The 26,619-nt window shown below is 53.9% G+C and overlaps 1 protein-coding gene across 6 annotated transcripts in view; it reads left to right on the top strand.

The window, feature by feature from the left end:
* CACNA2D2 (calcium voltage-gated channel auxiliary subunit alpha2delta 2) overlaps positions 1–21,240 on the top strand; it is a 579,266-nt gene extending 558,026 nt beyond the window's left edge. Inside the window, exons 22-39 of one of the 6 annotated variants that reach the window (XM_038770683.1) lie at positions 2,433–2,509; positions 3,943–3,963; positions 8,632–8,692; positions 12,798–12,895; positions 13,391–13,481; positions 13,865–13,927; positions 14,407–14,450; positions 14,983–15,081; positions 16,162–16,250; positions 16,699–16,746; positions 17,204–17,275; positions 17,485–17,637; positions 17,883–17,935; positions 18,321–18,376; positions 18,845–18,968; positions 19,317–19,426; positions 19,948–20,030; positions 20,263–21,240. In XM_038770683.1, the coding sequence (XP_038626611.1) occupies positions 2,433–2,509; positions 3,943–3,963; positions 8,632–8,692; positions 12,798–12,895; positions 13,391–13,481; positions 13,865–13,927; positions 14,407–14,450; positions 14,983–15,081; positions 16,162–16,250; positions 16,699–16,746; positions 17,204–17,275; positions 17,485–17,637; positions 17,883–17,935; positions 18,321–18,376; positions 18,845–18,968; positions 19,317–19,426; positions 19,948–20,030; positions 20,263–20,394 (1,474 nt within the window). In that variant the 3' untranslated portion in view covers positions 20,395–21,240. Of the gene's footprint in view, positions 1–2,432; positions 2,510–3,942; positions 3,964–8,631; positions 8,693–12,797; positions 12,896–13,390; positions 13,482–13,864; positions 13,928–14,346; positions 14,451–14,982; positions 15,082–16,161; positions 16,251–16,698; positions 16,747–17,203; positions 17,276–17,484; positions 17,638–17,882; positions 17,936–18,320; positions 18,377–18,844; positions 18,969–19,316; positions 19,427–19,947; positions 20,031–20,262 lie in introns of all 6 variants that reach the window. The other 5 variants (XM_038770681.1, XM_038770682.1, XM_038770688.1 and 2 more) reach the window with 5 other exon arrangements.
* Positions 21,241–26,619: the final 5,379 nt, after the last annotated feature.

Genomic DNA, 26,619 nt, shown 5'->3' with positions numbered 1-26,619 from the left:
TAGATAGCACTTAACAAATACCATCATCATCATCATCATCATAGCAAGCTCTGCCCAGGACTTACCTTCCAGAAGACGTAACTTCCCCTGCCCTTCTTTCCTTCCTCCCTGCTAGCTCTTGACTTCTACCTCATAACTGCTCCAGGCCTCTCCTGCATCCACACTATTGCTCTCCTGGGGAGCAGGGGTTGGGAAGAGCACAGAGCAGAGCCCAGCTCAAACAGAGAAGCAGCATGGCCTGGTAGAAAGAGCCTAGGATTAGGAGTCAGGAGACCTGGGTTCTAATTCTTGCTCATCCATATGCCTGCCATCTGACCTTGGGCAAGTCACTTCACTTTTCTGGGCCTCAGCTTTTTCATCTGGAAAATGGGGATCCAATACCTATTCTCTCTCCCCTTTAGACCGTGAGACCCATTTGGGGCAAGGACTGTGCCTGACCTGATTGTCTTGAATGTACTCCAATGCTCAACACAGTGCTTGGCACCTACTTAGCACCTAACAAACTCCATTATGGCTGATATTGTTATTGTTATTAAATAAGACAGGGTGGGATATCTGTGCCCACCCTCTGCTGGCAAGGAGGAAATATGAGACTGGCCCAGAGTCTTTACCTGCCCTAAAACATAGACTGTATTATCACTTTGCACTGGAATGTACCTTTGGAATAGTGAGTTCCAGCCAAGTTCTAGCCTATGGGTTGATAAGTCTGAACACAGCCACTTCTCCAACCGTAAATCACAGACCAGAGATGTGGCATGGTCCAGCCATAACTCTGGCTTGTAATTTACAGTGACTATGGATGGGGTAACCCACCCACCCCCAGAATGTCACGCTGAGGTATCCCCAGAATGGCAGACTACGGATCTCCAACTGCATCATATCACCCCAACTATCAGTTGGGGTTATCCCATGCTAGATGATAGACTTCATTACCCCCACTGCCCCCACTGAGAATTTCAAATTGCTTGATCCCACTCCAGATATCAACCTCTGAAATCCCAGCCAGGCACAATACCGTGCTTGGTTCTCCCACACCCCAGAATTCCAGACCGTATTATCCCACCCTGGGTGGATATCATGTGTTCTCACCCCTGGGAAAGCCACCCTCGCTGTTCCATCATAGACTTCCAGGTTGCATTCTCCGATCACCAATATCGGAAGGGGCCATTTGCCCCTCGCACCATGGTGTTCACAGATGAGCCTTTATTCTGCTCCCCAGTTTCAGCAGCATCAGTAATGGAGACAGCACCAGCAGGGGTGTGATGTGACTCCTCTGCCCCGGAGGAGGTTGCAGGATTTTTACCGAGAGCCAAAGACTCTGAAGGGGATGGGTGGGAGTTCAAAGGACACTGGGAAGAGTTCCACAGTTGGGAGAGTGGAGTGAATCCCCGAGGGGGTATGAGATGGGGTGGGACAGAATGTGAGGGAAGCCCCCAAGCTCAGGGTTTGAATCTGAGGCCCTCCAGCCCAACCAGCTCTATCTCTGACCCCTAGAAGGTCTTCCTTGAGTTCCCAAAGGAAACCAACCCTGAGTTCCTCTCCTGGCCAGATGGGCCCAGCAGTTCAGGGTCCCAGGTCTGACAGACCCAGGTGCCATCATGGAATCACCCTTATCTGGTTCCTTGATCCCTTCTCTTCCTAAATCCCAGCTACTCCCAACAGGACTACGCCAGAGGCACCTGCCGCAGAAGGCTCAGGCCTGGAATGAGGAAACGAACCTAGTGCTCAATCTCAGTGAGCTGTCACAGAGCCGCCTTTTCCATCAAGGAAATGCAGAAATCCCATTGTCAGCACTGTGGGGGTGGGAGGGGAGGAGGAGGGGTTGTCCCAGTGAGGAAGGGAAGATTAAGGACTAGAAATGTTAGGGATATCTGAGTCCCTAATGTTAGGAAGCAGCGAGGCCTAGTGGAAAGAGCCCAGTCCTAGGAGTCAGAGGACCTGGGTTCTAATCCCACCTCTGCCAATTGCTTGTTGGGTGACCTTGGGCAAGTCACTTAATTTCTCTGTGCCTCAGTTTTCTCAACTGTAAAGTGGTAATTCAATACTTGTTTTCCAGTATACTTGGACTGTGAGCCCCATGGGTGATAGGGAGTGTGTCCGACCTAATTAACTTGACTCTACCTTAGCACTCAGCACTTGTATCTATCTCAGTGTTAGACTCATAGTAAGCGCTTAACAAATAATAATAACAGTGTGGAGACCCAGAGGAAGCCAGAGCTCCACCCAGCCCTCTTGACCAGGGTCAACGAAGAGAGCAGGCTTCTTTCTCCGGAGGGTGGCCATCTGGCCCGCTCCCTGCCCCCTACTTAGTCCACTTGGAGCTACCAGTGGGGCTAGGGGCTTTATCCAAACCGGGCTGAGTGTTCCCTTTCTGATTGAATCACGGGAACTCTTCTCTGTTTTCTCCCGCCTCAACCCCCAACCAACCACAGCCTTGGCCTGGTGCTCCCCCCGTATAGCACGTACTACATCCGCGCCAACCTCAGCGATCAGATCCTCCAGGTCAAGTGTAAGTAATGGCCACCCCCTGCCTGCTGCCCTGGACCCCCCTCCCCTCCCCCAGCTGGCGCCGCCAGGGGGTAGCAGACAACAAAACCTTTACGCTGCTCCCAAAGAGAAAACTTTATAGCCATGGAAAGTGCGAAACGAAAAAAGCAAGCTCAAAAGAAAAGCGTTTGAGTGGCAGTGCTGGATGCATCACCCAGACCCCCTCCCCCCCCCACCCCGGGCACTCCAAACCAACCCTGAGGCCAGCTGCACCCCCCTGGGCCCTGCTGCTGCCTCCGCACTCAGCGATGGTTCTGGAACCGCCTGCTAAATGGAAAGTCCTGTGGAAATTTGCATGTTTCTCCTTTTTCTTATAATTTGGGTTTTAAACCATTATTTTTATTGTTTACATTTAGGTTTCTGTTTTATTTTATTAATCTGTGTACTGCTGTGTTAGCCTGCCTTCCTCTCTCTGTCCCCACTTTCTCTCTTCTCCCCTTATCTATCTCCTTTTTCTTTCTTTCTCTTGGCTGTCCTCTCACTGTCCACACCTTTATTAATTCTTTTTCTTTCTCTGAATCGGCCCCTTTTCTTTTCGGATCTTTTCTTCCCTTCTCTTGGTGCCTCTCCCCTCCCCCCTTTCCTTCTCTTTCCCTCACTTTTTGGTCCCTCCCCAACTTTCTTCCCCTTGCTTCCACATTTTCGTCACTCTTTCCCTCCATCTTCCTTCCTCTCCCAAATGGATGTTCAATAAATGCTACTACTACCACCCCTACTACTATGATTACAACAACTACTACTACTACTACTACTCCATTACCACTGCTGCTGCTGCTGCTACTACTACTACTACTACTACTACTACTACTGCTACTCTCCCACCTTCCATCTCCCTCTGGCCCTCTTCTTTACTCCCTCTCCCTCTCTTCACCCATCACTCCTCTATCTTCTCACCTCTGGTCCTCATTTTCTCCCTGGTTTCTCCTAACTCTCTTCCTTTCCCCCTCCCTCTCCCTGCTCCACTCTCTCTCACCTATGGATTTAGCCTTGACTCTTCTGCATGTCCTGCTAATGTAGTGAGAACATTTCTATATCAAGACTGTTGCAATTGTTTGCTACTGACTTTCATTTTTATTTTTGGTTGTTAAATATATATATATTTATATATTTCTAGAACAATACCTAGACATTTGGATTCCTGTCATTCTCCTGTGGCCTTTCCTTTAGGTTATATCGTGGACTTCTCTTTTGAGTTTCTCTCTCTCATGTCGTTTTTTGCAAGAGGTTTCCTTTCAGTATGATTATGATACACAATATTTTTATTCAAACAACGATTGAATAAAATATTGTTTGTGCCCCTTCCCCTTTCCACCCAACCCCCTTTTTTTTGTTTTGTTTTTTTGTTTTTTTGTTTGTTTGTTTTTCTTGCTTTCTCTCTATGGTGGACTCACACAGTGCAAACCATCAAAATGAAGGGCAAGTATATTCAGAATTAGAACACTAAACCCTTCACCCCCTCCCTGCTCCCCATGTCCAGTTCTCTCCTTCCCTTCTCCCCACTCCCCCCCCCCCAACCCCACCTCACTGGATCTCTCCCCCACCTGCTTGCCCCATCTCCCTGCCCGTCTTGCCACGTCTAACCTGCAAACCGCGGACTCCCCACCCTCTCCCTCGAGTCCCCCCCAACCCTTTTCTTTGAAAGCAACATGTCTTGTTCTGTTCATGAGAGCTTCCTCACAGCTGAGTTCCCTTTGCCCCTTCCCTAGCCTGTGCATTGTGCCGAGGCTCGTTCCCAAACCCAAGCCACCTGCCCTCATTTGGTTTCTCTCCAGCAAGGTTTTTCTGCATAGCTAGTTTGATAGCCTGCTGTTCCTCTCCTCCAAACCTACATGCCCTTCTTCTCCTCCTCCTCCTCCCCTTTTTGCTCCTTCTCCACATGTCTCCCTTCACCAAACCCTCTCCCTTTCCTGGAACCAGTCCCCCCTCTCCTCCCTGCCTCTTTTCAAGTCAACTCAACCTCTCGGGAACAGGGCTAGCTGGAACCTGCCAACCCCAGGAAACCTCACTGTGCTCGAGAGAGAATGGGAGCCAAATTCCCCGACCTGGGGGTTCCGAGTCAAAATTCGGGTTCCTAGAAAGCTCAGCGAACTGAGCCCACACGAACTGTGTCTGGTGTGGCATTACTCTGTTGGGCCTGCTTCTGGGCTTCCCAGGCTCTGAGTTGTAGAAACTATGCCGTAAGAATGTCAGAGAATAGGGCTCCCTGTGATACAAGTTTCCCATGGGCAGGAGATGGATGGGAAGGAAAGGGAAAAAGGAAAGAAAGAAAAGGAAGAAAAGGAAAGAAATGAAGAAAAGGAAGTGTGGGGGGAGAGAAAGACAGGCGGAGATCAGTCACTGTTATATTGAGTGCCTACTATGTGCAGAGTACTATACTGAACATTTCAGCGCTGTACTAAGTGCTTGGTTGAGACTGAGAGATTGAGACTGAGAGAGGACAGAAGGAGAGAAGGAAGGAAAGAAGTGGGGAAGGAAGCAAAAGAGAGAAAGGAGGAAGGGGTGGAGAGAAGGGAGAAAAGAAGGGATGCGATTGGCCGACAGGGGAGTTAACTAAGACAGAAGAGAAGCAGCTCCACAGATGGGAAGAACCTGCTGAGTGATTTTACCCAGTGTCTATTAGCTCTCTTGGCCCCACCATCTTCTCCTTCTCTCTCTCTCTCTCTCTCTCTCTCTCTCTCTCTCACTTAGCTCTTCCCAAGGTCACAACAGTGAGGCCTAAAGCAGGAAGGGGCTCTCCTCCTTCTCTTCCCCATCAATATCAAACATCTAGTATATCCCACTCACCTCTCTCCTGGTACCCCTGGGGGATCTTAGCCTCTGGGACCTTGGGATTTGTTTGGGGGTAAGCAAAGGAGGTCAGGGCCTCTCTTTCCCCAGGGAGCTGGCCAACCCCCTCCCCCAACCATGGGCCTTGGAGGTTCTGCCTTTCTGGACATCCCAAGCCCCAGAACAGGAGATGTCAAGCTGCCCCAGCACAGGCCCCTGAGGCAAGTGGAAAGGGGAGGATCAGATAAGTGGGGAGTGGGGAGCGCTTAGTACAGTGCTGTGCACACAGTAAGCGCTCAATAAATATGATTGAATGAATGAATGGGGGAAATGCCCTGTTCTGTCTGGCTTGAGTTGTCTCCTTCGTCTCTTCCTCCTCCTCCTTTTCCCCGCCCGATGACCTTGCTATGGTAATGCTGATGAGACAATGACCAGTGTCCCATATTCCTCCCTTCCTTATACCCTCTCCTTTTTCCGTCCTCCTTCTCCACTCATTGGCTTGTATCCAGACCCTGCCTTACGGTCCTGTCAGAAAGCAACAGTCCAACCAGTGGCAGGGTAACTTCCTCCAGACCCTCCCCCATTTCCCTCCCATCCTAGTGTCTGGTGGTGCACTGTGGGAAGTTGTCGGAGTAGCGGCAGGTTTGGAAGAAGCATGAGAGTGATGGAGCCAGGGAGGGGAGGATCTGGCCTGTTTGGCCTTAGGGAGACTTCTCCAGGAACAGACTGCTTACAAAGGGAGGGGAATGGCAGCCTCTTGGTGAGGAAAGGTGAGAGTTCTTGGGGCTGGCAAGGGGTAGAGGCCAGATTGAATTTCAGTCAATAGTCTTGTCCCCGATGGAGAGCAAGCCAGCTGGAAGATGCCCCTGCCTTAGTCATGAACACTCCCCTTTCATGAAATTCATGAAAGTTCCCCTTTATCTTGGGGGTTCTTGAGGATTGGAACCACAGCCCCTTCTCTGGAAATTCCTGGAGGCATTCTCTCGGGCACTCCCGACATTCCTGGAGTCCTTGTCCCTTGTGCTTAGTGACCCTTAAAGAGAACAGAAAACCATCATCCCCAGGCCTCTGGTGTGGATGTGGGGACCTCAAGGGACTGCTGTCCTCAGCTCTTCCAGCCAGACACTCCTCCCACCCCCCTGCCATACACACACAGAACACTCTCTCTCACACTCTCTGTCTCTGTCTCTGTCTCTCTCTCTCCCTCCCTCCCTCCATGTGGGTGGGGCCAGACACGTGCTACGCATCATGCATACCTGGCTGCTGGGATTTGTAGTTTCAGCAAACCCCTAAGGTCTTCCGTGCAGGCATGTATCACACAGGCGTGACTGCGCCATAGCCACCACAGTTTCTACAGGTCACCATGGTGGCCACCCTTCTCCCGCCCACTGTTTCATATCCTAGTAAGGCTCAGGACCATGCAAGGTTCTAATGAGCAGATGGCACGCTACCCAGTTCAGGGTGGTGCCCAAGGTGACTGGGGCCAGGAGCTGTTGGGAGTGAAAGAACGGACGTCAGCCAGCAAGACCCTAATTTCGGCTCTTTGAAGATGCCAACTGGGCTCCTCAGGCCCTCTCTTTCCTGGTGTTAAACTTCTTCCTCTCAGGCCTATGTCCTGAGTGCCCCCTAGTCTGTAGGCAGACAAAGTATGTGACTTTTCCCTCCTCAGATTTAAGGGGCAAAATCTGTATGGCCACAAATTTGGGTGGCATTCGGAATGCCCTGCCTCTTCTCCCCACCCTCCACCTCTTTCTCAAAGAGCCAAGCCCCAGACCAAGCAACCTGTTGGGATCAGAACCCAAGAATCCTCATCCCCAGCTCCACATCCTCTCCACATGAATCTAGCCAGGACAGACTGAGCAATCTGACTTTGAGCTTCAGTTCCTTCTGCCAAATAGACTAGCCTTTAGGGAAAATCAGTCAGTCAGTGGTATTTATTAAGTGCTTACTGGGTGTGGAGCACTATACTCAGCTCTTAGGAGAATACAGTATAACAGAGTTGGTAGACATGATGCCTACACACAAAGGGCTTACAGTCTACAGGCAGGAGAAGGCAGGAATTGAGATGACAGAACGTGGGAGTGTTTGGGAATGGAGGGGTGATCGTGGCTTGAGCTGATGACAGCAGAGCTCAAGAGCAGGGGATGTGGGAGGAGTCAACTATTTGTCTTAGTGGCATATTGGAACTGTACTGAGTAGAAGTCGAAGGGGGCGGGGGAGTGTCACCCTGTCACCCTGCCACATGTCCATGTCCCCCTTCCAACATAGCAAAATTTGGGGGATCCCCTAACCCCAATCTCAGTTTCCTGGTAGTTAAAAGGGCCCCTGTGATGTACTGCAGCCCCACTCTTCCTGTGTATGCATCTCTGGTTGGACTGTCTCCATGAAAGATCCCGGTTTGGCCATGTTGATGCCTGAAAAAAAAAGAAAGAAAAATCTCTGTATTTTAAAACAAATTGTTTCTGTAAAGTCTCTTCCAACACAAGCATAGCATGCAATTTTTTTCTTTATCAGTGTAATGAGAGAGACTCCCACATTACCTACTAATCATGCATATATATATATATAGTTGTGTGTGTATATATATGTGTGTGTGTGTATGTGTATATGTAAATATACAGCCTGTATTAATACATATACAACCAAGCAAATATACTCATTTCAGAACATGAATCCAAAACAAGGACGAAGTCCACCCAAATGTGGGCAACATATTGGCTATAACTTTCCTTCTCTTGCGATGCTGCAGTTACCAGCGGGCTACCCCGCCCTTTGCCTTTCTCTCCTTCACACAAGTGAAATTGTCGGGTCTCCTTTTTTTTCTGGTGTCTCTCCTTCCACTCCTCCTTTTCCTCCCTCTCCTCCTTTTCTTTCCCCGACCCCTCTCCTTCTTCCCTTATCCCTTCTCCTCCACTCTTCTTCCTCCTTTCCCTCCTCCTTCCCCACCCCTTCCCTCCCTTTTCCCCATCCCTTCCTCTTCCCCATTCCTTTTCTTTCCTTTCCTCCTCCCCCCTCCTCCTTCCTTTCCTCTTCCCCACTCCTTTTCCTTCCTTTCCTCTTCCCCACTCCTTCTTCCTTTCCTCTTCCCCACTCCTCCTCCTTGCTTTCCACTTCCCCACTCCTTCTCCTTCCTTTCCTCTTCCCCATCCCTCCTCCTTCCTCCTTTCTCCATTTCCTCCTCCTCCTCTCCCATCTCCTCCTCCTCCTCTCCCATCTCCTCCTCTTCTTCTTTCTCTCCCCCTTCAGTCCAACTTTGAGACCCAAAGCTCCTTCTCCTCCCCAGGCCCCCCGCCGGATAACCTTACCTTTCTGTTGCAGATTTTGAGTTCCTGCTGCCAAACAGCTTTGAGTCCGAGGGACATGTTCTCATTGCTCCCAGGTAGCTTTGCGTGTGTGTGAGCTTGCTGAGGTGTCCATCTTCTGTCTCCCTGCTGACCCTGGGCCTCATACCTCCCTCTCCCACTCCTCCTTCCCCTCCCTTGCACTGTCACTTCTCATCATGTCCGGCCCTTGTTCTCTGATCTCTCTTGTGTCCGTGTTGTGTGCTGGTGTGTCTCCCCTCGTCCTTCGCATCCCATAGAAACCCTCCTCCCCCTTCCAAGGGGATCTTCTGCCCATGCCCATCTCCCTGCCCAGTTCATATACATGAGCCCCGTATGGGTGGCTGCCAGTCCAGGCAGGCAGACATACAGGAACATGTATCCAGACACTGGCCCCTGTCCACCCCGCCAGGCAGCCCTAGCGAGTAGCAGACTGGAAGGCCAGAGCCTGCCAGGCAGTGATCTGGCCCTGATCTAGGGCAGATTGGTGGTCAGAGTGGGTGGGAGAAGGTTTTAGTGCCTAGACCTCTGAGGCAGCCCTAAGATGGCAGTCTGCATCCCAGTACCCATCTCCAGGGCTCGGGTCCTCCCGAGCTCCACTTTGGCCACCTCCCTACCCAAGTGGATGTTGCTCTTGAGAGGAGCTGGAGGTCAGGAGGTTGGGATTGGGGTCTAGGCCCTAAATGCCCCTTCTCCAAGGTACCCGATGTCCCCGGTGCCTTCTCTGTCTTCCGCCCCGGGGACGTGAGTTCTTTCTTCACCCCGATCTAGATCCTAACTCCTCCTGCAGGCACCTGTTGCTCTGTGGCATGGGGTCCCCGTGAACCAAGTTGGAATCTATTTGCGTGTGAGGGAGGAACAGGATGAAGGAGGGCAGAGAGAAGGAGAGGGGGAAAGAAGAATAGGCCCCAAAATGCCTGTGGACTGAACCACTCTGTGGGCATTCGCTCTGTGGGTCAGTGGTCTGTAACGAGGGCCCTCCAGGCAGTGCCTGATACCAGGAGCTGAAGGAGCTGCCGAGAAAGAATGGGGAGCGGTGGTCAGATCAGGACAGGTCATGAGTCCTCTAGCCACTGTCTCCGCCCCTCAGGCAATAATGGGCTGGGACTCCCAGAGGCATTAGGTTCAGGCCCTCAGCCTCACTATCCTACCCCCATCCCAGGGGCATCCTCTTCAGATCGCAGAGGAGGAAGAGCCTCCCACTTAAATGAAAGGATTTCTCCACAGAACCCCAGCCCATGGGGTCCGACAATGTGGGAGAGGGGGTGGGGGCTCCAAATAGAGACCTGGGATGAGTGAGGCTGGGAGACTGGACTCCCAACAGCCGCAGGGGCCAATCACCCCTCTATACCCCCATGGAGTGGGGGCCCATGCCCAGAGACACAGCCTGCAGGCAGGGGGCTTACCCTGCTCATTGGGCTGGGGATGCATCCTGGCCAGGGATAAAGGGCTTCACCGACCTCCTCCCATCCGGCCACCTGAAATGGTGTCCCAAGCCCTGAGGTGGTCCTGGCCCCTTCACCTCCCTCCCACTTGTGGGTGCTGGGCCCTGAGACCCAAGAGACCAAGACTGCTGAGCCTGGAACAGCCCGTGACATCGGAGAGTGCCTATTATTTCTGTCACCTCTTGGGAGAGTTTGAGGGGCAAGAACAACAGAGTACTTGTCTGGGCGCATATACACACACACACACATACACACATACATACACACACTCCTGTCATTTTCACACACACATACACACATTGCACACTTCATGTCTGTGCTCTGGACATTCCTCTTCCAGCAACCTGTCTCTCTTCATGCCCAATCTGGATCGGGGAGCGTGTACGGAGTGGGACTGAGTGTAGAGATGGAGGGCGGGGAGGCACGGGGGGCACGTGGAGGGTGGAGAGGTGTCCAAGAAAGTGTGGGAAGTGAGTATGTAGATGTAGAGGGTGTTTGGGGTGGTGAAGGTGGAAATGGAGGTGTGTATGCTCACGCGCGCTTTGGGGACACCTGGGATATGGACGAAAATGAGTGTAGACTAGAGGGTGAATGTGTGTATGGGGATGAGAGTGTCTCTTGGCTGTAAGCGTACGGCCCCATGCTCCAGGCCCCTAAAATAGAGCCAGGTCCAGGCACCCGGGTACTCACCTGCCCAGGCTTCTCTCAACACTCTGCTGATGATGCTACAATCCCCCGGAGGTAAGTGTGTGTGGCCCCTACTGCATGGAGGAGGAAGCCGAGGCACAGCGGGGAGAAAGCACGACTCCCAAGCCAGTCAGTGGCACAACGAGGACTAGACCCCAGGAGTCGGGGAATTTCTCACAGTAATCAGATTCGTGGTGCCCACGAACAAGTCAGCTCTAGCCCCTGTTCAGGTAAATCTCTCAGGCCTTTGGATAAAGGGAACCCTTAAACTCTGAGGAGACTCTCAACCAGATTCAGACTCCCTAGTTCACCCCCCCCCCCCCGACCCCCTCAGAGCCCTTGGAATCTCCAGAGATGGGCCCAAATAGGCCCAACCCCAACAGGGTTATCTCAGGCTGGCAAGAAGAGGGCAAGTCACTTCACTTTTCTGTGCCTCAGTTCCCTCATCTGTCAAATGGGGATTGAGACCGTGAGTCCTAAGTGAGACAGGGACTGTTAACAACCCGATTTGCTTGTATCCACCTCGGTGCTTAGTACAGTGCCAGGCACATAGTAAGTGCTTAACAAATACCACAATTATTATTATTATTATTAAGAGGGCCGGGCCTGGAGCAGACATCCCTGGGGCAGCTGATGGAGCCCCTTCAGGATTGGAGGTGCAAGAGGTGTTACCCAGCAGCCCTCTCTCAGACCACAGGGCAATCCTGTAGTCTTTAATTCACAGACCCCCAGAACTCTTACTGTGTCACTTGATAGCTCCAGTGAGGTGGCAAACAACCCACATCTGAACACACATCAGGTCAAAAGAAGAGCCGACCCCCTTGGCCACCCAGATTATGCCCTCCAGGCAAAGTTCATGACTCTGCAGGCCAAGTACAGCCCTGGCATTCCTTTCAAAGTAGGCCTGAGGGTGACCTTCTTAACTGAGGGATTGCAGAGGATCCTGTTCCTTAAGCTAGAGCCCACCCCCAACCGAGTCCACCCCCAGATACCATCTGCCCCAGGAATATCCCTGGCCCAGGGCAAGGCGGGATATTGCCCTCATTTCTGCTCACTCAAAGGATCCTTAAATTACTCCCCCAACTCACGGCAGGGCCAGTTTGAGACCCTGCCAGCTATCCTGCTATCCCGATCGAAGACCTTAGAATACATTCAGCATCTCCATAAGTTGTGCGTTCTCCTTTGTCCTAGCCAGGGGCAGCCAGTCATTCAGTCAGTCAGTCAACAGTATTGACTGGACACCTTCCAAAAGCAGAGTGCCTTGTATTGGTACTATGGGTTTACAAAAGAAGACACAGTCCCTGACGACATAAACCGTGGTGATGCCCTTTCCAAGTCAATCCGAGCCTCAAGGGAAAGCCTCTTCTCTGGCTCTCTTTTCTGCCCTCTGTCACGCCTCAAAACCCCACGGCTCTCTCTACTGTGCCAGCCTGAGCCATACCCTACACAGCCAACTAATGGGAGTAGCCAAGGATGCTCCCCCAGAATGATTACTGCCAGGCATCCAAGCCGCAATAACTCCCTTACCCAGGATGGACACATACAGCCCACAGGTAACCATGTTCAGACACTAACTGCCTAAACACACACACACACAACTGTACGTAAATGCAATCACTGCCTCATCCACTCAAACAGCCCTATACAAACCCCTCCCCATTTATGCACCATCTCACTCAGAACCCCGGCCACTACAGCCATATATCTACACATCATAAAGACTCACACCCACCATTCTCCTATCCAGGAAAACATACCTCCTGCAGACAGCCATACCCATTCATCCACATGTGCCCCCACACAAACTGATAAATAGACACTGCCCACACACACACACACATACGCCACAGCCCCATTCATACGCATTCTTACACCTCAACAGCATGCACAAGGGTTGCACACATCCCCAGTGTGTTTTCCCCTTTCCTTCACACGTTCAGCCTCTTCTGTCTGTCACTTCCTGCCCCGTGGGCTGTTTCTCAGACTCCAAACCTCACCCCTTCTCGCCCCCCTCCCCCACCCTCCACCCCAGAGCATACTGCAATGACCTGGACCTGTCGGACAACAACACCGAGTTCCTGGAGAACTTCATTGCGCTCATGGAGAAGGTGACCCCCGACTCCAAGCAGTGTGAGTGCCATAGGGCGGGGCCCGTGCTACCCAGCGGGCCGGCTACTCCTTGCACAGAGCCCAGTCTGCCCTAGCAGGGGGGGCAGGGAGGGGACACAAAAGGAAGACCCTGAGGAGAAAAGCAGAAGCAGCTGGGGTGGCAAGTGGGAGGGAAGGTACTGGGGCGAAAGAAGCAAGGACACTGGAAATTAGCTTGAGGCCGGTGGCTCAGACCCTTTTATAAGGGACCGTAGGGGCAAGAGTTCTCCCCGGACACGCAAAGCGGGTCAGTGGGCAGAAGGAGAGCATCTAGAGGTCTGGATAGACCGCCCGAGCTGGGCCTGCGGCGGGGCTGGATGCTCGGCAGGCGACAGGCCAGGAGGGAGAGGTAGAGGCAGCCCAGAGGAATCAGGGGAGCCCCAAGGAGAGAAGGGACGAGAAGGAGGACAGCAGAAACTCAAAGTGCCCCTTTTGCCCGCCCTCCCCACTCCCTCCCTGTCCCTGTTGGTTCCCAAGGTGACAACTTCCTACTCCACAACCTCATCTTGGACACGGGCATCACACAACAACTGGTGGAGAAGGTGTGGAAGGACCAAGACTTGAACACGTAGGCACCGCCCCTTCCTAACTCAGACAACCGTGCCAGCCGCAGGCACGGGCTAAGTCATGGCACCTTCCATCCATCCATCCAGGAATTCCATTTTGAGGTCCCCGACAGGCCAGAAATCTGAGGGGACACCATCAGGGCACTGATATGGGGAAGCTCGTAACCTTGGGGCACGGGAGGATCCTTCTGGGGAAAAGCTAAGCGCTAGGGGCCTGAGCAGGGCACTACTGGGAGGAAGCTCACTGGCCTGGGGTCATGGGGAGGGTGTTATGGGGTGCTGTGTCAGAGTTCCTGTGTCTGAGGATGAGGAAGGGTTCGACCCTGGGGATAGCGGGTCTCCCCCTGCTCATTTGTCCGAGCATGCCCCTATGCCCTCCCCACAGGTACAGCCTCCTGGCAGTATTCGCTGCCACCGACGGTGGCATCACCCGAGTTTTCCCCAACAAGTGAGTGGCCTCACCCCACCGCACTTCCTCCCCTCAGGAGTCCCCTGCTGAGGAGAGGACCCCACCGTCCTTCTGGGATCACAGGGGCCTTCCCAGAACCTTTCAGGCTGGGCTGGGCGGCCCTGTGGGCACTGCCCCCTGGATGCCAGCCCAGAAGGCTGGCGGTTGGCAGAGCCAGCTCCCTCCTGGCATTCCGGACACTGAAGCTACCCCAGGTCCGCTGCCACCCTTTGATCCGAACCGTATCCTTGTGCTGGGTCTGGCGGCCCCTCTTCCCCCGCTGGCCTCCGACTCACTCCCCCACCTCGGCTCTTCCCCTCCAAGAGCCTGGCTTTATGCTTTCTCCCTCGTTCCCCTTACAACTCTCCCCATCCCCCTCCTAATACATCCTGGTGGGGGGGGGGCGGGGGGGTGGACAGAGCGGCGGAGGATTGGGAGGAGGACCCGGAGCCCTACAACGCCAGCTTCTACCGCCGCAGCCTGGACAACCATGGCTACGTCTTCAAGCCCCCATCCCGGGACCGTGAGTCACACCCTCCTGCCCCTACAATCCCTCCCAAGTCAAGGAGGGGGTCTGAGGGAGGTCTCCCTCAAAACAGAGCGTCTAGGAACAGGACCTGAGTGGGGTTGGCGGGGGGGGGGGGGGTGGCAGGGAAGGGGCAGATGCTAACCTCAAGGTAATGCAGAGCGGTATGCCAGCCAACTATCCACCCCTGAGAGAGGGCCCAGGGTCAGTTCTCAAGAGAAGTAGAAAGCCAAAGGCTCTCTGCTCAGCACCATCTCCATCCCCTAGGGTCACCTGCTCCAGGGAAGAGGCACTGGGCCAGTGACTTCTTGGGTCTCAAGGCTGAAGGGAAACCAGAAGAACAAGGGGGTCTGGGGGAGGGGATGGCACAGCCCTGGACCACATGCCCAGACCCAAACGCCAGAAGGGGCACGGCTAGCCCTGACCCTAGGGAAGCAAACACAGGGCAAATCATCGCTACCCACCAGGAGTCAGGACTCCCTCTGAGCAAGGCTGATGGATTCTCTCCCCACCATTTTCCCCTACCCAGCTGGCCTCAAATCCCTGGAGCTAGAGAACAACACCATCGGCATCCTTGTCAGCACAGCAGTGGAGCTCAGCATCGGGGGTCGAACCCTGAAGCCCGCAGGTGAGTGGAGGGGGGGGGGGGGGCGGGGAGATGCCCAAACCCTAAGGATCCCCTCTCTCCCTCCAATCAATCAATCAATCAGTTGTATCGATTCAGCATTTACTGTGTGCAGAACAATGAACTAAGCCCTTGGGAAAAGACAGTTTGAGTAGGCGCAATCCTTGCCCTCCAGAAACTCCAAACTAGTAGGGAAGACAGACACTAAAATCCATTACAGATGAGGTAAGCAACTGAGTGTAGGGATGGGCACATAAGTGCTGTGAAGGTTGGCGGAGGGGTAAATATCCAAGTGCTGGGAGGGGGTGGTAGGAGGCCTCGAGTGCACAGTCATATGCAGTAGATAAGGGAAATAAGAGTGGGGAGATGAAAGATTAGTCAGGGAAGGCTTCCTGGTAGAGATGTGATTTTAGTAGGTCTTTGGAAGGTGGGGAGAGTGGTGGTCTGTCATTCAATCGTATTTATTGAGTACTTACTGTGCGCACAGCACTGTACCAAATGCTTGGGAGAGTACGCTATGAGAGTTGGCAGACACATTCCCGGCCCACAGGGAGTTCACAGTCTGGAAGGGGAGACAGATATTACAATAAATTACAGATCTGTACATAAGTGCTGTGGGGCCAAGGGTGGTACAGATCCAAGTGGAAGGATGAAGCAGAAGGGAGAGGGAGTAGGGGGGATGAGGGCTTGGTCGGGGAAGGCTTCTTGGAGGAGATGTGATTTTAATAAGGCTTGGAAAGCGGGGAGAACGGTGGTCTCTCGGCTACCAAGTGGGAGTGGGTTCCAGGCCTGAGAGAAGCCAGGAGTGAGGGGTGGATGGTGAGAGAGACGAGAGCGAGGTTTGAGAGGTGCGAAGCCTGCAAGCTGAGGTGAAGTGGGAGGGGAGCAAGGCTAGGTAGTGGGGAGAGAGCTGATTGGGTTGCTTAAATCCCTCCCTTCCTCCATCTGGAGCCAGATATCCTAGTTCGGCTGTCCCTCCCAGCCCGGGCCCCCTGCCTGCCCAAGGTAAAATCCCCGGCCCAGGTCGCCATCGGAATGCCATCCTGGATGAGGGTACTGAGATAACTCCATTCCTCTCTACAGTGGTAGGTGTGAAGCTGGACCTGGAGGCTTGGGCTGAGAAATTCAAGGTGCTGGCCAGCAACCGCACTGACCGTGACCAGCCGCAAAAGGTACTGAGTGGGAAGGGCTAGTCAGGTGCCCACGTAGTTGGCAGGTGGAGGGCTCGGGGTGGGGAGGAGAGGACAGAGGAGGGCCTAACAAGGCAGGACTCACCCAGAGGCAGGCCCCATCGTCTCCACGCCTCTACAGCCAGCCCGCCACATCTCTGCCTGTGTCTTCTACACCCCTGACCCTTTTCCAGCTCCTGTACCTCACTTCCTGACTGACTCTCACCTCCTTAGCTCTGATTTCCTCATCTCTGAGGCTTGGGGGTGGGAGAAGAAGGAAAAGCAGCAGGCGCCCTCATTCCCCAGAAGTAAAGAAGCCTCATAGCGTTCTTCCCCTCTCCCTGAAGCTTCAAGGGATGGGCTGGGCTGGGATCGGGAAGAGAGGGTGTTCTTATCTTCCCAGGTGGACCCCCCCCCCCCCTTCTCTCTCTCTCTCTCTCTCCTCTGACAGTGTGGGCCCAATAGCCAATGTGAAATGGATTGTGAGGTCAACAACGAGGTGGGTATCAGGGCCAGAGAGCCCAATTCAAGCCCCAAAGCTACTTACCCTGATCTGATTACCCTGGGGAAGCAGCGTGGCTCAGTGGAAAGAGCCCGGGCTTGGGAGTCAGAGGTCGTGGGTTCTAATCCCAGCTCTGCCACTTCTCAGCTGTGTGACTTTGGGCAAGTCACTTAACTTCTCTGTGCCTCAGTTCCCTCATCTGGAAAATGGGGATTAAGATTGTTAGCCCCACGTGGGACAACCTTGATTACCTTTTATCCCCCCAGTGCTTAGAGCAGTGCTTGGCACATAGTAAGCGCTTAACAAATACCAACATTATCATTATTATTATTATTGTTATTGGGACAGTGCTACACTTCTGGGTGGGGGCTGGGGTAGAGTGAGGGGATGGCGTGGCTGCCCAAGCCTCCAGAGGAGAGTTGAAAACCCCCTCCCCACCCCCACTTTCCTGCAGGACCTCCTCTGTGTCCTCATCGATGACGGTGGCTTTCTGGTGCTTTCCAACCAGAATAATCAGTGGGACCAGGTAAGAGAACAGGCCAGAGCCAGTAAGGGGCTTAGGCTGGAGTGTTTATGGCTTGCTTCCCTTCCATTCTGAAGCTTCTCCTCCCTCCTCCCTCCTCCTCTTCTTCTGCACTGTGACAGTCCCTCACACCCTCCCAGCCCCCTGAACCCAACATCCTTGCCACACTCTGTGCTCTCACACTTCCCCTCTTTCCACGTGGGCTCCCACAGGTGGGCAAATTCTTCAGTGAGGTGGATGCCAACTTGATGCTGGCCCTGTACAACAACTCCTTCTTCACGCGCAAAGAGTCTTTTGACTACCAAGCCGTCTGTGCTCCCCGGGCCCAGAGCAACACAGGCGCCGGGCCCCGTGGGGTCTTTGTGGTAAGTGGGGGGAGGTGGTGGGGCAACAGCTGTGTGGATGGGCAAGAGGAAGCTCCCCTGCCAGGCCTGGGAGTGGACTTTGCTCTCCCCAGGACCAATCCATTCTCGGGCCCGAGCCAACAGTCTGGGCACAGCTGGGATCCCTTACTCCTCCTAGAAGTGCTAGGGGGAGGGGGACTCCCTCGGGAGGCCCCAGGAATGCTGACCCCTTGCACTATCTCTACCCTTTATGCCCGCCCTCTCAGCCCACCATTGCTGACGTTCTCAACCTGGCCTGGTGGACCTCAGCCGTAGCCTGGTAAGAGCAACTGGGTGGGGTTGGGATGGGCCCCCACCTTCCATAGAACTGATGGGCCAATGTCTCTCACCTGGGCAGCCATCGGGCAGGAGCCCCTGGACAGCCTGGGCCACCAGCCTTTTGCCAGGCCCTGAGCTAAGCTAAAAGAGTGGCCAAGGGCTGCCTTCAGGAGAATAGTGGCACAGCTGGCCGGGATGGAGAGTTAGTTTCTTCGACCTGTGGCCAGGAAAGTCTGGACCCCTTGCCTCTACTAGTGGGGAAGAGAGATTCCCACCTGGTTCCTCCCCCACCCCCCAACACACTCATACCTCAAAGACTGTGTTCCTCCCCACCACCAGCACTACTCAGGAGCCTCAAAGTGCTGGCCCCCTTCCCCTTCCCACAGGTCCCTGTTTCAGCAGCTTCTCTACGGGCTCGCCTATGGCAGCTGGTTCCAGTCAGGTAAAATGGGGCTCAGTGGGCAGGGGTGTGGAGAGGGGCAGAACAAGAGGCAGGCACAAGGACTTCCAAGGGGTCACTAACAGCAGCCCTAGGGCAAGAGTGGGCTAGGGGGCAAGGACATCTGGTGACAGGTCTTGAAAGAGTCCCGTGGGGCCAGACCTGTCCCTGGAGGTCAATCTATGAATGGTATTTATTGAGCCCTCATTGTGGGCAGAGCACAACACTAAGCACTTAGCCTGGAGTTGTCTGAGACTTCTTGGAAGTAGTGGGCATAGAGGAGGGACTTGCAGGAGGAGATGGGTGTCAGATTTGGGGGGAAGGGGGCCCTAAGGAGAGAAAGGGAAGGAGAGATTTGAAATTCGAAACAGAAGAAAGCTGCTGACCCGAAGTGGCCAGGGGCTCAAGGCCAAGGGATGACTCTCCATCCTGTCCCCTGCCCCCCTCCCCGGCTCCTCCTTCCCGGCACAGAGGACGTGGTGGCAGACAGCATGGAGGCCCGGGAGACCAGCTGCATCATGAAGCAGACCCAGTATTACTTCAGCAGCGTCAACGCGTCCTATAACAGCATGATAGACTGTGGCAACTGCTCCAGGTCAGCAAGGGTGGGCCTCCCAGACCAAGCCCCAGAGCCCTGGAAGGGCTGGAGGGCACACACAGTGACCCTGAGGACATGGGCAGAGAGAGAGAGAGAGAGAGAGAGAGAGAGAGAGAGAGAGCCCGGGGATTCTCCCAGACAGACACTAGACCTAGTGGCCCCCAGCCCCCATGGCAAGGACGCCAGGACTGAAGTCCCAGGGACCCTGGGGGAAGGGGCACACAGGAGGAGGAGTTGGGACCAGGATCTGTTGGATGGTTAGAGAGCGGGTTGGAGTGGTGGGGAGAGTGGGGGGTGCCTCCTGGATGGGTGCGCCCACCCCACCAGCCCAGCTTGCTCCCCCAGGCTGTTCCATGCTCAGAGGCTGGCCAACACCAATCTGCTCTTCGTGGTGGCCGAGAAACCCCTCTGTAGTCAGTGCGAGTCTGTTAAACTGATGCAAGCTGAGACGCGCTGTATCCTGAGCCATTGCGGGATTTCCCCTCTTCCCATTCCCCTGTGGCTAGACTGAGGCCTGGTCCCTCCGACTCCCCCAAGTGGCTCCCTACATTCCTCTCTCCAGTGGAGGTCTTGGCTTCGGCAGCCATGAGACAGGGAGGTAGGGGTGCGGTGAAAGGAGGAAGAACTCAGGAGCCTGGGAGCCAGAGAGGATCTCTAAACACACACTGCCGCCAACAACAGCATCCTGTCCTCCCCGCTTTCCAAGAGGAACCTTAGGTTGGGAGGTGATCAATCGATCAGTCAATGGTACTTATTGAGCACTTACTGTATGCAGAGCACTTGGGAGGGGACAGTACAACAGAGTTGGTAGACATGTTACCTGTCCACCAGGGATGCAGCCTGGTGGAGGGCCCTGGGGACCCCTTCCCACGTCCACAGAACCCCCCAAAGCAAATAGCTCCCTTCCTCCCCACTCCCACGAGGCCTCGGTACAGCAATTCATTTCCTTGACTCCCATCCTCCCTGCCGTGCCCAGCGGATGGGCCAGAGCAGTGTGAGCTGGTGCAGAAGCCGCGGTATCGGAAAGGGCCCCACATCTGCTTCGACTACAACACAACAGTAAGGGGGAGAGGGTTGTGGAGCATGGGGCGGTAGAAGCAGTGGGGGAGGGGAAGTGGGCCCCTCTCCATGGATCCCCATCCTGGTTCTCTGTCAAGCTGACTTCCTTTCCCAGCTCCGGTGCAACCCCTCCCAGGCCCACCGCTTCCCCTCCCCTCTCATGTTCATTCTCTCTCTCTCCCTCTCCCTCTCTCTCTCTGTCTCTGTCTCTCTCTGTCTCTCTCCACTACAGGAAGATACCTCAGACTGTGGCCGAGGGGCATCCTTCAAACCCTCCCTCGGGGTCCTGTTGTCTCTGCAGCTGCTACTCCTTCTGGGCCTGCCCGTCTACTCCCAGCTGCTGCTCTGCACATCCTGCCTTTAAGCCTTCTCCTTCCCTGCCTCCCCACTTCCCCCTGCTCGCCCTGGCCCTTTCCTTCTGGCTTTTTGCCCCCGCCCCAACACCAGGCCCTGCCAGGCCTCTGGCCTCTGGGTGGTCCCCCGTCTCGCCCCACCAAATCCTCCCTCCCCCCAGATTCCACCCTGGGCAGTGGCAAAGGAAAGACTCTGGGGGAAGCAGTGAGGAGTGGTGGAGCAGGAGACCTGGCTCCCTCCCTGTGAAGCCCTTGTGGGTTCCATGGCCCCAAGGCCCCGTTTCACCATTCTGCTGTCATGATATTGCTTGTCCTCCCTCAGAACGGGCAGAAGAGCCAGAATCTGAAAGTTTGTCTCGTGCTGATGCCAAACTTGAAAACTGGCCCCAGCCTGGGTCAGGGGGTGGGAGGGAACAGGGAGCAAGCAGACTCTCCACTTCGGCCAGTTCCCCGCAGCTTCTGTATACTCCTCCGTTCCCCCTCTAGGGCACCTGATCCTGGCTTGCAGCTCAGCGTGGTTTGTTCTGAACAAGGCTGTGGTTGGGGGCCCGGGGGGGAAAGCGGGGCAGGTGACTCCGGAGAGGGCACTCTCAAGCTCAACCCGACACCCGGCCCCTCCCTGCCACCGATCATCTCCAGGGCTCCCAACACGTCAGCATTTGGCAGGAGGTCGACGAGGGTACAGAGGGAGTTAGCCTAGGAGCACCCTGAAAGTTGCTACTAAGGGTGAGCAAACTGAAAGCAGGCCCCTCCATTTCCCAGAATCACTGTGAGCACTCTTCTCTGCCACCCATCCTCTCTCTGTTCCTCCAGCCCATCCTCCCAGACCCCAGCCGGTCCACCCCCACTGCTCCTCCCTCCCCTCCTGCCCCCCACCCCCACCCCAGGCTCAGGGGGAAAGGGCAGCATTCCCCAGCAAGACCCCAGCATCTCACCCTCCAGGGACTGGGGTCTCGGGGCAGCGGGGATCAGCTACCCCGAACCATTTCCTTCCGGCCCCCTGGGCCCTCTTAGCATTGCCCCCTCCAAGGCTGCTCCTCAGGCAGCGGGAGCTGACATCAGGAGAGGGGTGAAGTTGGCCTCCCCATCCCTCCCCACCAGGCCCAGATGGAGCCTGGAGACCTTCCCCATTCACTAGGGAACTACTTGGGAGAGTGAGGAGGCCTTCAGTGAGGAACATGGTTTGTCCTAGAACCCTGGCCTAGCTGATTGGGGTGGGGGCAGGAGGGCGACGGCACTACCCTGTGTAAATTGGCCACGGGCATTCCCATCTCTGCTGACTTCTGCAATGGAGGACTGTTCCTTCCTCCACTCTGACCAGGAGTCCCACCCCAGGGCATGCGACCCTCCCTGATGCACTGAGCAATTCAGCAGCCCCGTGCAGACAGGCTGGGATGCACAGGCAGTGGGATGGAGTGCAGGGCGGGGACCGTCTGGGCATTGACAGGGCAACCCCTCCACCTCCGTCTAGAGTGGCCAGATTTGGGTCTGGCAAATCGGGGTCCCCTGCTGCATTCTGGCTTCACCCACTCCTGGCCCCGTGGACAACAGAGGGAGTTGTGCCATTCTCACGCGGGACAGTTATGTGTCCCCGACCGACAGACCTTTCCGGGGAGATGGGCTGTGGTTCTGCCTTAAGGAACAATCCTGTGTCTCTGTGGGCAGAAAGCCGACCAGCTGGACGATGGGGAGGGAGGACCTGGTTTGGGGGCTGGGAGCCACTCAATCCTCACCTTTCTGCCCTACCCCCGTGGCTCTCCAGCCTCAATTTGCTTCAGTTTCATTCCCGATTTGCAGCTTTGCCATTGCCCCTCCCTCCTGCCCCCCCACTCCAACCCTCCTGACTTCTCAGAAGCTGAATGTGAAACCATGCCAAATCCCAGACAGGTGTGGGGGTGGAACTCTGAGACCTAGCCTCACTGCCAGTCACTCCCAGAGAAGCTGGGTCACTCCAGGCCCACAGCGGCCCGCCCAAATCCCTGGACCCACCCACGTGTTCCTTCTCTGATTCCCGACCACCAGAGATGGACGCCATCTCCCAGGGTGGGCTCAAGGAGGCCTGACTCTCGGCCTCCTCACAACTGGGGCCCCTCCAGGAACACCAAATGCTATTCTTCCCTTCTCGTGTCAGGGTAGAAAGGTGGCACCATCTGGCATGGTGCCAGGTCTGCTGCTCTGCCCTCCGCCTCCCTTGGGGCATCTATATATTTATATATGTATATAGATATAGCTATACACATATGTATATATATTTGTCCATTGTACTCTGAGGTGATGCCATCTATGGGTACGGTGACCTATAGGTACCCAGGGGCAACATGCCCCCACAGAGCATAAGGTTTCCGCCCTGGTGCCCGGGACCTGTCTGTTTGTGCCCAAGAAGTGCCCCCTTGGCCGCGTCAGCTCCTCTCTCCCTCAGGGAGCCACTTTCTCCATGCCCAACTGACAAGAGTTCCAAGATTTCCTGCACTCCTCAGTTGCCCCAGGCCCCCACTCAGCCCTAGCATGCTCTGGGACTTGGAGGGAGGGACACATATAGGGGTTCTGTTTCCTGAGGTCCTGCTAATAAAGCCAGCCTAGTCCAGGAAGGGTTCCTGGGAGGAGTGGGGTTTCTAGGGGGATGTGAAAACCAAGAGGACAAGGAGGCTGAGAAGCTCTGCAGAGAAGATAGGTCTTGGAGGAAGCACCAAGGAGTGCAAGAAGAGCTGAAGAGTAGTAGTTGTAGTAGTAGTAATAGTAGTAGTAGTAGTAATAGTAGTAGTAGCAGCAGTAGCGATATTTATTAAGCACCTAGTGTGTGCAGAGCACTGTACTAAGCGTTGGGAAGGAATACACAGGTGAGAAATCGATACGATGGTTAGATGCTACCCCCTGCTTCCTGACTCCCTCACTGGGGCTCAGCCCTGCCCCCCCCATTTCCCCTCTGCTTCTGACTTCTGACTCTTACTCTTGGAGGTTCACAAAGTTTTCACTTTCTGACCCCAGCAGCTCCCGCTAATGTCCAAGAAGTAAATAAGGAGCGCAAAAGGCAACTTGCTGTGGGCTCTCCTGAATCCCCAGGCTGCCTCCCTGGGAAGTCCAGGTCTCCTGTCAGGCAGAAGGGGACTCCACCAGGATGCTTCAAGGCCTGGCTGCCTGCCTTGCAATCATCAGCATTACACCCCTCCCCCAAGCAGGGCTTATTCACTGCCCGCCCCCTCCAACCCTTGATTACCTTCACCCCCCCCCCCCCCCCCCACCTGTTCCCGGGCCAGGCAGAGGCATGGGAAGGGGGGAGACAGGGTCCCCCCACCAGAGCCGCTCAGTTCATTCCACTTACATTCCCCCAAAAGGCACCTGGCTAGGGGGCTGTTGGGGAGGGGCAGGGGCAGGCAGCAGGGTCGGGGGCCAAGGAGAACTCTGACTCAGAAGGAAGGGGAGGGGGGGAAAAGGGGAGTGATTCATTAATTAATGGCTTCGTTAATTAATGGTCATGTTGCTTGTTGCTTCGGTGTGTGTTTGGTCTGTCCCTGGGCCTGTGTCTGGCGAGCCAGCCGGCTCCATGTAATGGGAGTGTGTGTAATTCTGTAGTCTAGTCCGGTGCTCACTTGAGAATTAAAAACAAAAACGATCTAAAACGTATACAGAAATATAAATATATATACATATATTTTAAGTTTAAAAAATGAAAAAAACAGACAAAAACCATCAGGTAGTTGTCCTAACAGCTGCTGGCTGCGAATCCTGTTCATCTCCCATCTGAATGGGCACCTCGCCAGCCAGCCCACCCACCCGCCTGACCTCCCTCTCCCTCCCTCTCTTCCTCCCTCCCTCTGAGAGGGGCTGGGGAGGAATGGCGAACCGGAGGGGGGCTTGGGGGGGGGGCTTTCTTTTGCTTTCTCTCTTTTCCAGGTTTGTTTCTTTTTCTTTTCTCTTTTTTTGTACAGATGAGTGGGAAAACAAAAACATGACAAAAAAGACAAAAAAAACTTTGTAAAATATCGTGTGTGTGGTTCCTTGTAAAATATTGGCGAATGGTTTATGACAGAGGATCAGTTATTAAATAATGTTCATATTTTCACTTCAACATACACCAACCCTACCCTGGTGGCTCTTTTACTCCTCAGCTATCCGTCAGGGGGTCCTGGGGGAGGGGAAACGAGAGAACAAGCAGCCACCGCCAACGGAGAAACACGCCCACTCCATGAGTGATGGGGGGAAGCTGAAAGTCCACCGTGGCGACCGAGTCAGATGGTGCCCTCCTTGACATCAATCACTCAATCAACGGTATTTATTTAGCGCTTACTATGTGCAGAGCACTGTTCTAAGCGCTTGGGAGAATACAAGAGAAAAAGCAAATGTATTCCCTGCCCATAATGGGCTTCCACCATCATCAACAGCATGATGAACCCTGGCAGTGTTCTTGAGCACCTACGGTGGGCAGATAGGTATACTAGGCACTTGGAAACCCGACAGAAGAAATTAAAGACATGATCCCTCCCCCTGAGGAGTTTACAACCAAGAGGGGGGAAATAGCAGAATCACCCCGGGGAAAAAAATTCCAGAGTTGAAAGGCTGAGAATAGCTAGAAACCCAAGAGGACAAATAAATTATGAGCCAATAAAAACCAACAGGTAAACACATAAGAGAACTGAGATGATGAATGGAATGAAAGGATTAGCAAGGTGAGGGATGAATCAGTGAGCATCTCCTGGGAGAGGGGGCTTTTTAGAAGGGTTCTGAAGGTGGCGGGGAGAGGGAGCGGTTGGCAAAGCCGAGAGAGGAGTGTATTGGTTAGGATATCTACTAAGCACTCACTTAGTCAAGCTTTGGACTAAACCCTGGAATAAATAACAGATGAGATCACACACAGTCCCTGTCCCCTTGGGGCACTGGGTGGAAAGTGGACTGATAAAGATGCATTTCAGGTAGGGGAGAGGTGTGAACAATAGGCCATGGGCTGCAGCCTGAAGAGTTGAGAGGTTTAAAAGGAGTTTTGAAAGAGGTTTGAAAGAGTTGAAAGGAGGTTTGCTTGGGAGGAGAAAAGTGACCAGAGAGGAGAAAGGGCCCCAATCGGTGGAGACTATTAAAGCTGACGGTCAGATAACATCTCTAATTTCTCCCTCCAATAGCCCATAGTGGATCTACCATTCATAAATGTATCCAAACCCTTCTGGAGTCTATTCGCATCCCTAACTTCACTCTAATAAATTCGGACCGACCTCTCACTCATGAATTTATGCGAGCTCTTTTTGGAATCGTTGATATTTTCTGCCGGCACAACTTCCTGAAGTGATCAATTTCATCCATTTATCATCCACTCTGTGAAGAAGGGTTTCCTAAGGACCTACCGCCTTCAAAGTTCAGTGTTTGTCCCTTATAGCTTTTGTTGTGGGATTTGGTGACCAAAAAGTAATAACTGTGGCATTCCTTAAGCACTTGCTATGAGTTACGCACTCTACTAACCACTGGGGCAGACCAAAAATCACTGGGTCCCAAATGGGGTTCACAGTCTAAGTAGGAGGGAGAACAGGCATAGAATCCTCATTTTGCAGATGAGGAAACTGAGGCACAGAAGTGAAGTGACTTGCAGGATTAGAACCCAGGTCCTCTGACTTCCAGACCTGTGGCCTTTCCACTAGGCCATGCTGCTAACTTAACCCTGTCCCACATCCTTCGTGGTTTGGTCAATTTCAACTTTACCCCCTTCCCCCAATCAGTCAACCAACCGTATTTATTGAGAGCTTTCTTTGAGTGGAGCACTGTACTAAAAACTTGAGAGTGTACAATACCCCTCCCAGCCTTCATCTTTCTAGAGTGGAATCCTAATCTTTTTCAGCCTTTCTGAAGCTGCTCCCTTCCTGACCAACTCAATTTCCCCTCTCCATACTTTCTTCCGCTCTTTTCATGTCCTCCCTAAGATGGTGCAACCAGAACTGCACGGTATTCTGAGTTCAGCTGCACCATGGCTCTTATAGATGGGCAGAACTCTGCTTCTCGGTTTCTTTTCTGTATCGCTCCTGACCCTAGGAACAACGGGGAGGAGACTCCCTAGAAGAAAACTAGCCTTAAAGGAAATCCCCTGAGAGCCCCTTGTTGCCTAAGGAAGCCAAGGGCAGCATGACCCAAGCGCAAGGGTGAAGGACAGTGATGTCGCTCTGTCATCATCTGTGGGGTTTACAGGCAGAACAGGGCAAGGGACCAGGCAGATAAAGAAGGAAGGCAGTTGGCAGCCGAAACCATAGTCATGGAGGGAG

The sequence above is a fragment of the Tachyglossus aculeatus genome, chromosome X2 (assembly GCF_015852505.1).
Source record: "Tachyglossus aculeatus isolate mTacAcu1 chromosome X2, mTacAcu1.pri, whole genome shotgun sequence".
Taxonomy (NCBI): Eukaryota; Metazoa; Chordata; class Mammalia; order Monotremata; family Tachyglossidae; genus Tachyglossus; species Tachyglossus aculeatus.
The sequence above is the reverse complement of the archived record's forward strand: the minus strand, read 5'-3'. Positions and strand labels throughout refer to the sequence as shown.